At 39.1% G+C, this 17,826-nt stretch overlaps 2 protein-coding genes across 2 annotated transcripts in view; both read left to right on the top strand.

Moving 5' to 3' along the window:
* RAD54B (RAD54 homolog B) overlaps nt 1–17,826 on the top strand; it is a 62,023-nt gene that overhangs the window by 13,521 nt on the left and 30,676 nt on the right. The gene's annotated exons all lie outside the window — the stretch shown is intronic.
* Nucleotides 3,823–10,453, top strand: FSBP (fibrinogen silencer binding protein). Its single transcript, XM_058833348.1, has 2 exons — nt 3,823–4,724; nt 8,963–10,453. The coding sequence occupies exons 1-2, from the start codon at nt 4,354–4,356 to the stop codon at nt 9,486–9,488; spliced, it is 897 nt and encodes a 298-aa protein (XP_058689331.1). The 5' UTR covers nt 3,823–4,353; the 3' UTR covers nt 9,489–10,453.

Raw genomic sequence — 17,826 nt, 5'->3', positions numbered from 1 at the left:
AGTCTGTCATGGAGAGATGCTTCGTCAGTTCTGTGTGACAAAATAATCCTCCCTGTTCATCCAAAATGCTCCCCTGATTTAAGACATTCTCCTTTTCATGATATTCTGTCTTATAATGCGTCTAAATTTACATGGGCCACTTGATGCAGTTAGTGGCTGTTATACAAGCCTACCACTTGTCACATTTGTGGCCATTGAGCTTTTTCAGTAATTCACAGTGATTTAGCGACTTTAATTCCTGACTGTATTATAGTTGTGATTCATTCATTTCAATAGTTCTCCAGGATGCACTGTTTGTATCATTTTCTGGTATTAATTCTAGACTTTTTCACAGCAAAAACAGGAGGCATAGAAGGCAATCAAGTGATCCAAGGGGTGCATGAATCTTTATTTTTGACAGTGGTGAGCAGAATTTCTCTCCTGCTACCTGTGGTTTGCTGTCCCCTCAGTTGTGGTAATACATGTCTTTAGGAATATGGTCTGCAATTCACTCTACAATGATCCAGATAGAGTCTGAAGAAGTTTTTTTCAATATATTTCTTTCTGCAAGTTATTTGTCCTGTGGCATACTGGATTAGGGAACTGCTGGTGATTAAAACTAACTCAGCTCAGAAAAAAAAGATTAATATGCATTGTCCGGATTTGTGAGTGCTCATATCAGCACAGTGAAAGGGCAGGAACACGACACAGTTGGGGGGAGGCAGAAATGACTGTTTTGACAATGTCCCACATCTATGTTGGCTTAAACCAATTATTAAATTCATATTAAATTTTTATGCATGCAAAAGGAATAGATTATTCTGTAGCTAGATCATCTTGCTGAACTGGCTGTGCACTGTGTTGCATAAGTGCAAGTGTTGGTGAAAGGCGTAGGATGAAGGGTGGATTGTGGCAGTATCTTTGTTTTTTGTAATTGTCTTGGAGCTACACCTATTATTTTAGCTCAAAGATGTCTATATGTATCATTAATATCCAGGGTTTTCACATTCTGTGATTTCTCATCAAGTACTGATACAATCTTAGGCTGATGTGCAGAGCTATTTTAAAAAGGGAAAAAAAAAGGAAGGAAAAAAATCTTGGTTGGCAGCCAGCTTCGTTTTTTATGAGGGTTATTTTACACTCATGAAGAACAATATGTAATTCAGGCACTTCATCAGACATTTGCTCAAAAGAAAACTTTATAGCAGTATTTTGCTGTAATTACGTTAGTGTGGAAACTTAGTCTCTCTAGCAACATTAAGCACTAAGGTAATACAAGTTTAGATAAGTCTAATATTGGGAGTTGCTGCATCTGGTAGCCCATTATAGGGGAGACTGGTGCAGCTCCTCATGGCCAGAACCACAAGGATGTATCCTCAAGAGGCACATGTGCACACTATATGTGTATATACAGCCAGACATCAAAAAGTTCAGTACTCACACAAACACAAGTAGCTTCAATGGCATCATCCTTTCCATTCACTGTCTGACTATGAAGAAAGCTTGTTTGTGGCAAATGCTTGCGTATATAACATGGATCCTCCAGCAAGTGGCCTTAAATTCTTACTCTGCTCAGTTACTGGTCCCTGGATCCCTTGGTCTCCCAGCTGACACACAAACATGCACTGTGTCTCTCTGGCAGCTGGTGTGACCACTGGCCTGTCCTGGGTGTCCTGGTGTCCCTCCAGTAGCCAAATCTCAGACCTTCTGGTCTCTGCAGTATCTGGCCCAGACTCGTGGTCACTCAGCTCCCAGGCCTTCTGCATGGCTAGTCTGGCTTGGAGTTAGCCCGAGGTCACGCACTGACACAGGTATCCAGGCTGTGTGCCTGGGCTCCGGCCTTTTCCTTCTGGTGCCTCAAGCACCCTGGGCCCCTGTGACCTGTGGCGGTACTACTCCAGCTGCTGGCATCTGTGTTTCTGTACATGGTCACACCGAATGGATATTTTCCCTCACCCAGGAAAACAGTTACAAATGTAGTTTAGCAGGCAGATAGGACAATCTGCAGGGCTCAGGGCCAGGGGATGGCTGAACTACCTGTTTACATGCACCTGGCCCCTGTTAGCGCTTTCCCTCCCTCCCAGTATCCTCCTATGCTTGTTCTTTCCCAAGCATACTTTCATGATTCACTATTCCTTGTCTTGCCTTCAGTTCTTCCTCTAAATATCTTGTACTGCCTCCTCCAATCCCAAAATACTCTCTCTGGCATCTCACACTGAGTCTCATACCCAGTGGGCAGTAACCCCCTCCTCGTGTGTGTGAGGTGAGAGGTCTAGAGAGCCTCTCCTGTAGGCTCTGGGTCTCTCTCGCCCCTGCGGCCTGGGAGCAGCTGGACTGAGTACTTGGTTTCTTTGGGTTCCTCTGCCACACACTGTTCATTTGTGCTCTTTGTGTCTGTGGGGAGGAGCCTTTAATCACTCACCTTTTTTTGCCACTAAAAAGTCAAGAGTCTGGGTGAGCACTGCACAACTGCTTCAACAGTGGAGGGTACAGCACAGGCTTGCCTGAGACTCCTCAGTGCTGATACCCAGAGTCTAAACTACGTGAAGCACATCCAATTTTTTTTTCAGTTACTGAAGAACAACTAAGAACATAAATTAAAAAAAACCAAAACCCTAACCACCAGCTTTAAATTCTTAATATTAGTAAAGTGCAAAGTGAGGGGAAATAGGAAAGGATTAGGTGTTTATAAGTAATGGTTTTCATACAGTGCTTCTAACCACAGAAGTATTTTGTTTCTCAAATTTAAGTGTAATAGGCTTCAAACTATAAAATGCTTTATTTAATCCTGGCTTGAAAGCAATGCCAGTGAAGTGGACTGGTCACAGTTTTGTTAGGTGGTGCTGACAAGCCAAGTCTTAGAAATGGTTCCAAAAGTGCTTGTTATTTTAAATGCTAATTGATTTTTAGCAGTTAAAAGTCTCCCTTTGTTTAGTGTGAATTTCTTGTTTTGAATGTGGCTTGTGTCTGCTTTGGGTTTTTTCCCCTAAGAGCAAACAAGTTTATACCTAGATCTTTATAGCCTTAGGACATTTCAAGCTATAATTATTTCTCTTTCCTTCCTCCTGCTTCTAGGCTCCCTTGTTTTCAAGGCTGGACATGTTAAGCTTAGGAAGCTGTTGCCACTATCTCAAGTGGTGTTTGTTTCCACCCTCCGGTCTCTTTCAGTGGAATACGTCATTCTTCAAACTTAGTTTTTGCTTTTTGTACTTGAGAACATCTTTCCTTCTATCTGCTTGGTTTTCTCTTTCTCTGATCTGTTGCTTTAGTTCAGACCACTGAAATTTAAAGCCTTGCATGCGTTTTTATGTGAAGGCTTGCTTTAAGGTGATACGTTGTTGAACAAACATTAGAAATGGAGGCACATCTTGTTAATAAAAATCAGATTATTTTTTTTTTTATCTTGAAAAGACGCCTGGATAAATATAATAAAATTCAGTTATTTGCTAGTGGATATTATTAAAACCCCACAATCCGCACGCTGTAACGCACTCGGTAAATCTGTCACGACTGCGGGCGGCCCCAGCCCTTGCGGTGCCGCCTCGCAGCCCCGGCCGAGGGCCGATGCCGGGGTTCGCCCGGGAGCCGCCTCAGGGCCGGCGCAGCGGTGCTCGGGGCCCGCTCGCACCGAGGCGTTCGTGCCGCTCCTGCCGGTGCCGCAGCTCGGCCGGGGAGCGCAGCGGGCTCTTTAAGAAGCCCCCGTGCCGGTGGCTGTCGCCGGCTGCCAAGTGCGGGAGAAGCCGAGCTTTGCGGCGAAGCCCGAGCGTAACCAGCCGGCTGGGGGAGATGCCGCCCCGCAGTGACTGACAGCAGGACCAGCTCTATGCAAATGGCGCCGGGGGCTCTGCCGGGGCTCTCTCCACACGCGCCGCCGCCTCTCGCCTCCCGCTCCCCGTAACGCGCCCTGCCTCGCACAAAGCAATTGTTGCTTTTTGGGGGGGACGTCGTTACACGTAAAATCATCTCCAGCAGGGTTTCAGTTTGAGATTGTGTGAGGGAGCTGGGAGATGTGTCAGAGCTTGTTACTCCAGCTAAATTAGGTAATTTTTAGCTGGGTAATGTGCTAATCTTTAAACCTTTATGTTTTTAAATCCTGCGTATGTCTGGTCTCCTCATACAAAAGTGTATTTTGCTTGTTTCTTCTCGCCTTCTTCAGTCTGAAGCCTTATGTAGGTCAGGCTTGGCTTAAGCAGATTTCCTGAACCTGCGTCAGCTTAAGCTGAAGGAATTTTAATAAACCCTCCCTTGTAGGCGTGGGCCTAAATGAGACTAGCCTAGTTAAGCCTGATCTTTTTCTGTTTGTGAAAAAGAGCTGAGCAGAGCTAGGGACTGCATGGTGGCTCCAGGAACGGCTTCCTTAATTCAAAGATAACAATGGTTGGAAAGGCCAGATCTTCTAATTTTACCTTATCTGAAAAGCTCGATTTGCTAAAACTCGTGAAGCCGTATGTTAAAATTCTCGAGGAACATACCAATAAGCATTCTGTAATAGTGGAAAAAAACAAATGCTGGGATATTATAGCTGATAACTACAATGCCATCGGAGTAGATCGCCCTCCTCGTACTGCACAGGGCCTGCGCACGCTGTACAAGAGGCTCAAAGAATATGCCAAACAGGAGCTATTGCAGCAAAAGGAGACTCACTCAGATTGTAAAAGCAGCTTTTCCGAGCCAACCAAGAAAGTTGTGGAGATGATTCCACAGATTTCCAATGTGTGTTTAAGAGACAGGAGCGGTGTTCAAAGGTGAGACAATTCTTTTTATTTTGTTGCTGAATGAAAATTATGGCGCCTCCTATCTACTTTGTAACGCTTTTGCTTGTGCTCAGGCACCTAAAGGAAGTGTTTATCTGAGAAAATTCAGAAATGGGAAACAATGACAAAATAATACTGCTTTTGTTTTATGAGAAGCTTTATGTTGACTTAGCATTGCATTGATTTTTTTCAGCTCTTTCAGAGCTTGTTTCAGAGTCTTTGTCATACTCTGGAAAGTGAGGGTTAAGAGAGAATCAAAGAGAAATAGTAGCTCCAACCTCTACCCCTCCCCTACCTTTTAATAGGCAGATTATTCAAACACTGGCAAAGTGATGGCTATTCTCCTCCATTTAAGGTAATACTGCAGTCATTTTGCAACATATGGAACTGTTACCAGTTTATATAGGATTTTTAATAAAGTTAGTTCACAGAGCTAAGAAACCTTATTCACCTTTTTTCTCTCATTTACTTTGGTGTTTGCATGTTATGTTTTAACTAATCCCAACCCTTTAAAGAAAAAAAGATTGATTCTCCATACTGCAGTGCCTTTGTGAGTGCAAATGTTTTTTTAAATTATACTTTACTTGCATTGACGGTGGTTCCCTGAAGCTGGAGCAAAGCTAATTGCAGTCCAAACTCCAAGCAGTTCTGTGTCTTATGTGAGGTAGTTTAAATACAGAGAGAAACTGAGAGGTACAGCACTAGAAGTTTTCTTTTTTTTTGCGAGGTTTCTTTTTTTTACTGCTCAGTAAAGTGAGACACACTGTCTAGATTTGAGCCAGACATAATACAGGCAGGCACTGTGCAGGCTTTCTCCCACAGCTGGCTAATGCCCCTCATATCTGACTTGCAACACTCTGCTGGTTCTGTATTGGTCCTTGAGGGATCAAAAAATGCCTGGGTCGGATTTTGGTTCCTCCAGATACAAAAACTAAGCTAGGGAGTGGGGGAGGGAAGTCAAATAACTCACCAGCAACCTTGAGAAAGCTCTGATTTTTCTTATTTTCCCAAGCAGATTAATGGGAAGTGAACTTTCCGTATTTTAATCAGATATACTGATAGTGAGTGCAGCAGCGTAACACTCTAAGAAAAGCTGGCATGCGCACACTCGGTGAATTGGATTCATGGTGCCACTGGTTGAACTGAATGGTAACAATTGTCTAAATCCCAACATGCCAGATGCTCTAAAAATATTCTGTTGTGGGTCCGTTGCGTAAAGAAGTCTAAAGCAACTGGACTGTGCTGCTGCTCCTGGTGAATGCCCCTGGAGGAACCATTCCAAAGAATTCTCTGGAACAAAATGAGGCTTTTAATTGCGCTAATAAAGGTTGCAGTGTCTTGACTACCAACTTTTCTAAGGAGGGGGGAAAAAAAATAGTGTGAGAACTTTAGTTTGTAGATCGGCTTATAAAAAGCACTGACGCTTTTAGTGAATGATTAAGAGCTAATGATCTCCATAGTTTGTCTCCTGTAATTTAAACATTTTCTGCAGTTTTTTATGGGTCTGGGAACACTGGCTTGATTACTGCTTACCCAAAATGGTTGTTCCTAGGAACAACCACTACACTGTGGGCTGAAGGAAAAGAACATAATTTAAAAGATTTTTTTTTTCCCTGCCCAAAAACATAATTATTTGATAGTTCTCTGAATTGCATTTTACCCCAGTTTTATAAACCCAATGTTGGGTTTTAGCTCACCAGGATATGACTTAGGTTTTGGAGGAGGGAAATACGACTTATAATGAGCCCAAATTCTTAATCGCACCTTTAAGCAATTTCTAGCTCGCTGTGATTAAACAAAACCTGGTGAATCATGGGTGCCTGCAGGGTTATAAACACCATGCCCCAATTGTGGTAACTGTTGTTTGTCCTTCTTTCAGTCAAGTTGTCAGAAACAACATTAGTAACCACCATACAGGCAGTTCTTTTGTTTCTCAATTCCTTCTTTCTCCCTTTGCTGTCTAATTGTTTTCCTCTTAAGAGGCTGACTAAGGAAAAAAAAAAAACAAGCCTCATCAGAGTTACCTGAAGATCTGGTAATTTTTCTAGTTCTGTGTGGATTGCCCTATTAAGAGCTGGATTTTTTTTCACTGTTTGGAGGCTCTAGTCTATGCTACACAAAATCTTACCTTTCTTTCTTCTATTTAACCTCTCTTACTTTCTCTTTCTGCTCTCTCTCCATTTCCTTTTGTCAGAGTGACCTGCTTCTCCTGCTGGTTGTTTCCACTTTTCTCAGGCTAGAAGCTGGCCAGGAGCCAGCAAATAAGAAGGAGAGAAGCTTTATTAGAAGCTGTGGTTGTGAAGAGGGGGGAAACTCAGAATTACACTCAGCACAGGGGAAAACAAGTGAAAATTTGTGTGCAGGATAATGCTTCCGATGCTGAGAGGACTAAAACAATAGGAGAAAGAAGCATATAGGAAAAAGTTCAGCTCTGTGGCATGAGGTGGACGGGAGTAAGGTGATATAATTGATACTCTATAGGGAGCTCAGGTAGCAGTCAATTGAATTAAGATTATCTTGGTTTTTTCTTCAGGAGATTAATGAAAGGTCAGTTTTCAATACCTGCTTCAGATGGACGGTGGTTTTTAAAGAATCTTTAGTTTAAATAGTTTGTGTGTTGACAGGCTTTATTTTTGGAAAATATATTTCTCTCACCCTGATGAGTCTTTTTCGAACTGAGTACTGAGAAGCTTTCGTGCTTTTATTATAGAAAATGTATTTTCATGTTAATGGATGGCAGTCTAGGTCAGGGTCCTTCAGAAATTGCAACTATGATTGCTTATTTCTTTTAAACCAAGAGTTTTGAAGACTGTGGGAGATCCAGGAGTTATGATCATGCCACCTTTTCATTAAGGAGTTAGTGCATTTTTGTGAGAACAGGATGTATAAATTACATTTCTTCTTTGCTTCTGGGAATTTGAACCCACATCTCTTACTAACCAGGATGGTGATTTAATAATCAGATAGCTTCTCAGTGTGTGGCTTGTAGGGCTAGGAAGGCATTTTAAGGTGTAGAAAAACTCCGTTGCTCACCCCCAAATTTAAGACAGGTTCTCCAGGATAGGGGAGCATCTGTGAATGTTATGTTAATCATGGATCTACTTACTGCCTTTAAGTGCTAGCAGCAGGTTTTGAAGGGTTCAAAAATGTCTTGAATCTGCAACCACCAGATATAGGCTCTGTTTTAGACAGTCCTGTCCATGAGAGTGCAGTGGCTTGGCTGTCAATCCCAAGTTAATATATTCGTGTTCTCATGTAACTCTATACTGCCTTCCCAGTCATGCTGCAAGTATTCTTTGTAGATCTGTACAGTAATAGATCGAGAAGCTGATGTGGCTTAAAAAAGCATTACCTGAATAAAGGAGTGATGTGCAGAAGTGTAGGGTTTCAAACACAACTGATGGTAGACAAGTGTCAGGAACAGCTTGAGCCATTATTATCATCAAAGCCAGTGCAATGTCAAATCATGATTTGAGATGCTGCTGACTCAGGGATTTACACAAAGACAGATGAGTCAAGTGGGTGTTGTTCTTTAAAAAAGAAATGCACAGAGCTATAGGCTGTTCTTAATGGAAACATTTCTGTGTCTTGAAGCTTCAGAAGAAATATTAAAGCCAGCAATTCAAAAGAGAAGGAGTAGGGATTAGCTTGGTTCCCAAATCTACTGGCAAGGGTTGTCTTCTAGGATCTGGTTTCTTTTCCCAAGGCTCTTTGTGTAATTTTATTTAGTGATTATTTTACGTAGAAAAAAAGCCCAAATACTTGGGTGCATGCATCAGAAACAGGGAGCACATTAAAATGGGGAGACAAATAACATGTGAGAGATGGAAGTGTTTCTGCCATAGTCCACTCCATCTAAATTAATGTCCTTTTAAAAAACCTTTTATATTATATAAACTTTCCCCTCTGTTACTTGCATGACTTGGTGCTGCTTTTTAAAAAATATTTTCATTTATCACTAATAGCCCTTCTTGCTTCTTCAGTGTCAGAGGGGCCTACCAGACGAGTTCTCTGTTGGCTGTACTGCCTTTAGAGCAGTAAAATCTGAGTAAGACAGGGCTATGTGTATGTGGTGGAAAGAAAGGGGCACAAGTGGTGTTCAGGTAATGAAGGTAGAGTCCTGGGCATAGATAGCAGAGTAGTATTCAAATGAAGCTTTGGTTACTTACAGCTATGCCTTTTAAAATAGTTTTTAATGGATTATTTAAATATGATTTTGTGTGTTCTAGTGCTAGTATCGATAAAGAAACAATTGCTGGTACCAGTTCACCACAGGCAATGCTGGATCACCATCCTGCGACAGTCATGATGGACTTGCAGTTGGAAGAGGATGTCAAACCTCCTCCTTCTCTGATTATAGACTCACAGCAAAATGAGAACTTAGAACAAGAGGAAGAACACCAGCTGGTGCATGTTATGGAAAGGTCTCCTTCAACATCAGTGTCTTCAGTTGATATGAGGGTGATGATGTCTCCTTCCCCTGTACCAAGAAGAGATGAGTTTTTTAGGCTTGAGGTTGGAGAACGCTTTAGACCAATGTGTGGTTATGACCCACAGATGTTACAAATGCTGAAAGAGGAGCATCAAATAATATTAGAAAACCAAAGAAAAATTGGTCTTTACGTACAAGAAAAAAGGGATGGTTTGAAAAGAAAGCAGCAACTGGAAGAAGAACTATTGCGAACAAAAATCAAAGTAGAGAAGCTGAAGGCAATACGACTACGCCGTGATCTGCCAGAATACAGCAGTATCTAAATATTTTATTACTTCTGTCACATTCTTTGAGATACTTAATAATAAATGCAGAATTGTTTCTTATGTTAATATGGATGGATCAAAATCTGGGCTTAAGACATGACAGCATATGTTGTTTAAGTACCTTAGAAAAATACTTTGTTATGGGTTTGAATGCACCAACTCTTCTGGTCTAAAGTATAATGAAATCCATGTTTAAGTGTTTAGATTAATAAAAATCCAAACTTTAAAAATATTTCCATTTATCTCTAGAGTTGTGATGAGTTAATGGAATTTTAACTCAGCTCTTGTTATAAATTTTGGTCATATGCATTATTTTTTCAAATAATCACCTTTAATATCTTAATGAAGTTGCAGGTAAAGAAATGCATAAAAGGAGAAATAAGAGGCTATGTTTAAATGTTTTATTCTTTTCAAGTTGGTAAATCTTATGACAGGAGTGACATTTTTCTGATATGTCAGCTTGGAAAACAAAATTACTGGATTGTTATATTTTTTTAATGTTCAGTAGACAGTTGAGTAAATGTACATCTTTTTAAAAGTTAATACTTTTTAATTGTTTCCAGTGGAGAAGTGTTTCCATAGGATGTTATCAAAATAAGAGACAATGAATGCAACACTTGGTTTTTAAAACTGCATGCATGTGTAATTTGTGTGTACAGTTATCACAATTGTGTATTCAGTTATAGTAATTATACTGGTGATCAACCACATAGATATCTACTTTGCTAATTTGCATGCATAATTACTACAGTGCATGTGCAACCAAGACAGTTGCAGGTGCCTTTGATCAATATCACTATAAGCTACTGAAATAAAATAGTTCCTGTGTGTAACATGTGACTTGAAATCAACAGAAGATTGTGTTATTCTGAGTCCCTTTTATAGATGCTGTTGTTCCAATCTTTCAATTAGTTTCAAATAAAAAGCCCCAAATGAAAACAAAATTGATTCTTCTATCTGTCCTGGTAGCAGCTGTTTACTCTGTAGTTATGATCAGCGTTCATGACTGGAAGAAAAATATGTGGAAAATATCAATCCCAGATGATTAATTTCTTCATAACTCTTAGTCTCCTGCCTGTTGTGAATGGATCCACAACTGCCTTAGACCTCTGGCTCCTTATTCCCGGTAACAATGCTTTCCCCTTCCTCTAACCTTTACAGCAAGAAAAGGAAATGAAGGACAGCATCAAGGAAAAAGAGAGAACAATGGAAATGTAATTCCTCCGGTGTCTCCCATGTCAGAGGGCCCCAACAACAGATTGAACAAAAGCAATAGGAAGAGTCTATTTCTTCCTCACTCCTGTCACCACTGTTTTCCCAAATTTGATTTTCTCCACTCCCACAAACCTGTGCATGCAAGTGTGGGGCAGTGGTCTGCATTAGTAGACTCTCAACGAGGTAAGCTTCACACCTCCTTGTTGGTCTTCAGAGTAAATCAGGTACCACAGGACTAGGTACTTATTGAAAACTGAAGACTGGAAGCATGTAAGTGTAGTAGAGGAGCTAATGGAGCTTAAAGAATTACAGTTAAATTTTATGATATGATAATCTTGACTGTCAGTGCCCAGGATAACTTTAACAGGTTTCAGGTAGGAAAAGTAAAGAAAGCAAGTCTTTTATTTACAAACTGAGGAAAAATGTAGAACAGTGAAAACAGGTGTTGACAATGTGGAGTTCCTCAATACTTTTTAATTGTTTTTTTGAGAAGAGAGTACTGTAAGTGTTTTGGGAATTTTTGTGTGTACTAAAAATGATGGTGCCTGGATAAGTGGCCTTTATTCCACTACAGTCCTTGGCTTTCTGCTGTGTTTCTTAGTTCAAGGACATTGATCTGGTTTTGTGTAGCTGGAAACGCTTCAAGGAGATACTCACTTCTCTGAGTTTACAAGAATCAAAATCCTGGCTTTAATAAATAAATGCAGATTTTATTTGTTCTGCTTCTCAGAAATGGGAAACAGCACTAAATTATCTGCCATTGTCTTGTAATTTGGAAATGTGTGATCTTATCCTTTCAGTTGAAAACCAGAATTCTGGTTTCCAGTGGTAAGGAATTAATTTCTAGTTTCTTTTCTTATATATTAAAGAAATATTTTCTTAAAACAAACAAGTTTTTGTTAGTTTATAAAATAATTCCGTTACAGCTTATTGTCTTGCAGTGGTTTTGAATTACAGGTACTCTTAACACTGGCCACCAAAATGCTCTGGGGTCATTAGAATGTTTTCGTTTGATGCTAGATGAAGAGGTGACTTCCAGGGTTTCTACCAGCATGGTATTTTTATTTCGAGGACTAGAACTAGAGAAATTTTCAGTCTTGGAAAGCTTGTAGTCTTTTCTGAACTGGCAGGCAAAGTAGTTGCAAAAATAGGACTCTGTGTAGAGCAAAGTCTGCCTTGTGTTCTTGATGTTGGATGGGGAAGGATGAAAATGAATAAAGAAATAAAATATACTGTCCCGTTATAGTTGGTGTTCTTCCATGTTTTGTTATTCTGACTTTGTGTCACTTGTTAGTGGATGACTTTCTTATCTGCAAGCAGCACCTCTAGTTCAGAGATCTTATGCATCTCATTTGCTGTGTTCTCAGTTTTGTTTCTTTTGACTTTTGAGGAGCTTGGGAAAGGGGAGTCATCTGTTGAGTCCCCATGGAGCTTATTCCTTTCTTTACTAGTGAGATGATTATTTCCTTTAACTAGGGAAGTGTTTCCTTGAACCTTCAGTGCCATTGTATTGCTCTCTCAGTGCAGTGTGGTGCTGACTATATATATCATACATATATGGTGGTGGATTTGCATTTCTTTCTCACTCCACATCTGCTTTACAGTATCAGGTTATCTTTCAGAGTCAGACTCTCACTTCTCCATGCTTGTTCCTGGTTTTTTTCCATGTATTCCTAATATTGGGTACATGCAGCACAGCTGTGACTGGTCCTTCTGGACCATGAAGTGCTATAATTTTTACTGTTCCAGCAAATGATACTGTGCTAGTGTGTATGAAAGGGATGGTAGGAGGCCCTTTCCTCCTTCACCCTCATTCTTATCCTCTTACTCCCTTTGCTACATCTGGCAGTGCCATTCCCTGTCTGCATGTTTATAATGTACAGAGTACAAGCAGAGTAATTTTAGGCAAGGACAAATTTCTACCATATGTTCATGTTCTTCTACTAAGATAACTGCAATAAACAGGCTGTAGGAGTAACTTAATTCCAGACATCTAATGGATTTATGTTTAGGATTAGAATAAAAAACTGTACTTGTGATAACTGTGAGAATTGTGATAGCATCTTGTGTAATTTCATCTATCCAAGTAACTGGCTAACAATCAGTCTATAATTTCATCGTTGCTACCTAATTATCCTGCTTTTTTTAATTCCTGCTTCCCTCTGTAAGCTTTTGATTCTTGTGGAATGCTTGCCTTAGATGAGAATTCTTATCAGGTAAAAACGGTAAGAGAGAATACTCCAAGACTGGGAGAGATTGCTTGTAGCTAATTGTACTTGTCATACCCTTGTTTTCTAACATTTTCCACTTAACTAGCTTAAATTTATTTATTTCATTTATATGTCTACACATTTTCTGACTTGGGATTATTTCTCCCCATACAATGAAAGTGCATAAACTTGAGCTTGCATATTGTCTTCTTTGGGCAAACTTGTGCTCACTGCATTTCCAATAGTCAAAGCCATTAAGTTCCTCATAATGAAATGATAGTTGTTTCTGAGTGTGAGGAAGAAACAAGAAATCGTGCTATCCAGGCTGCCTGGCTAAGCTGTCTTTTAAAATTTCCTATGCCTTTTTTTAAAGTGCTTTAGGATGCTTCCTAAATTTAAGTCAATTTTAACTTCAGTAAAATACTAAAATGGTTACTCAAGAAGGTGATAAAATGTTGTTTTCCTAAGATGTTGATTAGTTTTCCATTTTCCCAATGAAAATAAAAAGAAGCCTCTAAAAAGAACACTTTTAGTATTAAAATGCATTGAATATATCTTCTCAGTGTGTATTCTTAACAAGGCCATTGTTCTGTTTTCAATATCCAGGTCTTAAATTGAGAAGTCTTACTGTGCCTGTGTCTTAGAGTAAAAAAAAAAAAAAGGTTTACAGTAGTTAAAATAATGTCTGTTAGCTGTCTGTATAACACAGGACTAAATTTCAATCATTCTGTGACCTCTGTTTCTCTGTTTTATCTCTGCTAAAACCAGAAGTATTTGCCTTGGTGTCAACCTGTGTGTAGTGAGCCTGCTCTTCAATGACATCCAGTTTGTCTGAGTAAAATTTTTCTCCATACTAAAGATGCAGTTTCCTGAAGTTCCATTGATTGCTAACTAACAAAATGTGAATTCTTCCTCATAAAACCTACAGTTGTCTAGTGGAAAAATAGTTGAAAACCTTGCTTTTGATTTGTGTATGTGGGGAGGTGGATGAGGGTCAGAGAACCCAAGGAAAGCTCAGCCATCTGTAGGCATTGGCATTTCCCACTGCCTCTGCCTTTCTTCCATGCTGTGGGATTTTCACACTGTTTTATCGTAGTGATTACGCAGAATGATTGTTGATGCATCCAAATATCTCTTCAGTATAACACCTTGTTTGACTCTGTATTACTCACACGAGAAGAGTATAATATAATTTTAATTGAATACTTTATCAGCAGTTACTCTACGTAATTTATGATTTTTATTTGCTCTTTAACAAAACTGCAGACTTGGAAAATGCTACTGAGTTTTTTGTATTTTCCGTATGCAATTATATATATTTTTTTTAAAGAAGTCATTGTTTTCTGGCCATTCCCTTTTGGCTCTTGATTTTAATTTATAGTTAGGCACAATAATTAGCATAATTTGACATAAATATCATGAAAAGATAATTCCACTGGCTTACATTGCCTCTACATATTTGGTTGACTTCAGGACCCAGTTTGGCTAAGGCTTCGTCATTTTGTTTACAGTATTCTGTGTGTCACCATTTGCTTGTTTTGTATGTTGTTGTAAGAGCTTGTCTGTATCGCTAACACTTTCTCAAAATATATGCATTTTCAAAGTTTGGAACTTTCTGCATGCTTGAAATAAGCAAACCAGTTTATAAATGCCTGATTTTAATTTTTTTTTTTTTTTTTTTTTAGCTTTCATTTAACAGAAGCAATTAGACAAAGTGTTTATCTAGTTTGGGGGTGGGGAGAAGGGATGTTGGACTGCCTGTGGTTAGATGCTACAATATTGTTTGTGTCCTGCATTGCGCCTGATAAAAACTTGCAGTAGTATCAAGTTTTATTTGTTATTAATCACTGAATATGTCGTGTGAAAGAAGTAAGGTCACTTGTCCATACTATTAAGAATACAATTTTGTGAAGTCAAACATTTGTGTGTGGTACCTAACAGAGATACAGGATTAAAGCAAGTATGTTACTATTGCTATTGCTGTGTTCTCTATTGCAATATGGCATTTGTTTTGGGCTGTGCTCTGAGCCACCCCCAAACAAAATTGACTTGTAAGCACTGCAGGTTTCACCCAAGTAATGTTTGCATTGCTTTGCACATTGTAAGGAGGCTTTGGCAGTAGGTTGTACATGACAAGATGACCTTAGTAGCATTAACTCTCCATTTGGCCAAGCTACTTTTGCTGTGTTACCTCCTCTCAGGCTATAATGCCTGTGTTCTGTGTATGTGTTTGTTGATGACTCATCTTTTTCCTGTGAAACAAATTGCAGGGAGAATATTCTGTTTAGCATATATTGAATTTTTATAATCTTTCCTTTGCAGTGTTACAGTTTCCCTGTGTTTTTGAAAAAAGTACTTGAAACTTGGCATCAAGCTGGTCTTTGGTCATTCCTATAAAACCTCACTCAAGTTTGTCTTAATTTGTTAATCATTAACAAACACAGAAGGTGGTCATTTTCAGAACAAGTTTGTTACACTCTGGATGTAGTCCATAACAACTGATTCTTGGGGAAGCCTGTCCAGCCTGAGCACATTGCACTCTTGAGAGTGGATCAGGAAGTTCTTTGCTGTGAACACCTTGATAGAAAGCAAGAAAACGTGTCTGCAGTTTTGCCAGTAATGGGACAAGCGGCCTCAGTGAGGAAGCCACTTCATTTAGATCCAGAGGGTGGCAGATGACAAGAATCTTAAGCCCATGTGCCCATCTTTTGGGGCAGTAAGGATTTCAGGGCTGTTGAACTGTCCAGCTGGATAGGTAATGGCCCAGCTCTTTTGCAAAAAGACCAGCAGTAGCCTGGAAAATATGGGTTGTAGCTCTGTGATTCAGAGTGCTGCATAGTGTGTGTGCAGAAAAGGACTGGACTAAGTTCGTTTAGGGAATTTAGCCTTCGCTGTTTTTTATAATTATTTCTGCTAGATAAAATTATTTCCTTTCAGAATATTTTTTGTTATGTAACTGTACATGCTAATTTGCTGTACTTGAGTTTTGAAAATACACAGTTCCTAAGTAAACTTCTGAGATGGCACTAAAGATGTTTTTCAGCAGTGTGGAACTTAAATATACTTGGAGAGTTTCAGCTACTTTAGCTCTGAAGATCTAGTGGGCATCTCTAAAGTTTGTTTTCAGAGGAAATAGAGATAAATTTAATCAATTTCTAAATCTCATCCTTCTCTCATGAGTGTGCCCATGCACGTATGTTCGCAGGCCAAACATGAGATACACATAGGGGCAGTTGACAAGAGGAGCTGCATGTGCTGCAGAGGCTTTCCAGAGACACCAAGGGTCAAAGCAGTCCTTTGGGAATAGCAAGTAGAGCCGGTCTGCTGATGGAAAGCTGCCATATCTCCATGTCTTCTAGCGTTTCCTTATATAAGTGGTCAGCTCAGGACCAAAAATAGGCAGGGTTGACATAAAGTAGGCTCTGTTAAAGGCATCACTAATTTAAGGCTTCCTACATGGAATCATCTTATTAATTTGCATTGGAATGTCTATGCAATTTAAGTTGTATTCAATTTTCTTACATCCAGACCCAGCAAAGGCAGCACAGTAAATACCTTGTACCTCCACAATGATGAATTTCTTTTCTTCCCTCCTTCATTTTCCCTATTCTCTTTTGCTTTCCTAGTAAGAATTACAACTAAAGCTTAGGTTTTTGTGTTTGGACAATAAATATTACTTTTCTGCTTGGACTACTGAATGGATTACATTTATGTAAATCAAAGTTATGTAACTTGATTTGGAAAGATTACTTTTTCCCTTTCCAAATATTTCGTCAGCCACTCTGCAAGTAATCATTGCTGCATAACACATGAAAATTCTAAAAAATATGACTCATCCTTTGTGTGCCTCTTCCCAGGGTAATGTCATAAATTTTAAGCAGTCCTGTTTAAATAATTTAGAACAGGAATATGTTGTGTTTCTTGCTTGTGACAGTGAGCATAAGTTTTATTGATTACTTGTATTTTAAGGACTCTTTACTATAATCCAGGGAAATCAAAGATGGCCATTAACAAACACAAACAGGACATTAAAAGTGTTTTTACTTCCAGTATGTGCTAAAACAGATGTTAATATGAAGGATATGTAATCTTAATAAATCCCTTTCTGCCAGCTTGCTTTTTTTACAGATCTAAGTCTTCACATTTTAGAAACAGAGATTTTGAACAATACAGAAATAGTTTTATTTTGCTTAAAAAAATGACAGAAGTAATAAGAAATGCTTAAGAGAATGTCAAACTGCATATTTTCAAAGTACCACATATGGGTTTAGCTGAGTACCTTCCATTTACATTTAAACACAAAAGGATAAGCACTTATATCTCTGCAAACTGCTTCCGAAAATGACTGCTTTTTGAGAAGGCTACAATTAGCCTGTGATTGTGTAACAGTCTATTAACTATTTTTTAATAATGTGGGGTTTTTGATAATTTAAATATTTTGAATATTTTCATATCACATTTACACTGTAATTTATTGCAATAACATTTCATATTTACAGAACCGAAGAATAAATTTTGCTTTCAGGTACCACTTCTGCATTTATTTTTCAAAGTAAAAACCCCTTTGCTTGACAAATTAATCAAAACATATTTCAATGTGGATGGCAACATTAAGAAGTATAGTAAACAGTCGATTTGGATGGCATTTGACTGGTTCCAATGTTTTACCGAGCTGATCTGGCTCACTGCACCGAATGATGCCTGCAGCCTTTTAGAATTCTCAATGATGCTGCTTTTTCCTTTGATAATAGGACTTGCACATCTATTTCTGTGGACCTGACAGAAGCTTTCAGCTTAGTTCATTAAATTTTTACAGTGAAAGCTGGAGTCAGTTGGAATTTTAGACAGCTGAGAGGTTTAGGAAGAATAGTTTTCTGCAGTGGAACTGTAATTTTGAAAGTATGTGCTCT

Source organism: Poecile atricapillus, chromosome 2 (assembly GCF_030490865.1).
Source record: "Poecile atricapillus isolate bPoeAtr1 chromosome 2, bPoeAtr1.hap1, whole genome shotgun sequence".
Lineage (NCBI taxonomy): Eukaryota > Metazoa > Chordata > Aves > Passeriformes > Paridae > Poecile > Poecile atricapillus.
Note: the sequence above shows the minus strand (reverse complement) of the source record. Positions and strands in the feature narration are given on the sequence as shown.

What these genes read in the sequence shown, in the direction of transcription:
- FSBP (XM_058833348.1), top strand. Translation starts at nt 4,354, where the DNA reads ATGGTTGGAAAGGCCAGATCTTCTAATTTTACCTTATCTGAAAAGCTC. An exon ending in GACAGGAGCGGTGTTCAAAG is followed by an intron (nt 4,725 to 8,962) that starts GTGAGACAATTC and finishes TGTGTGTTCTAG; the next exon opens with TGCTAGTATCGATAAAGAAA.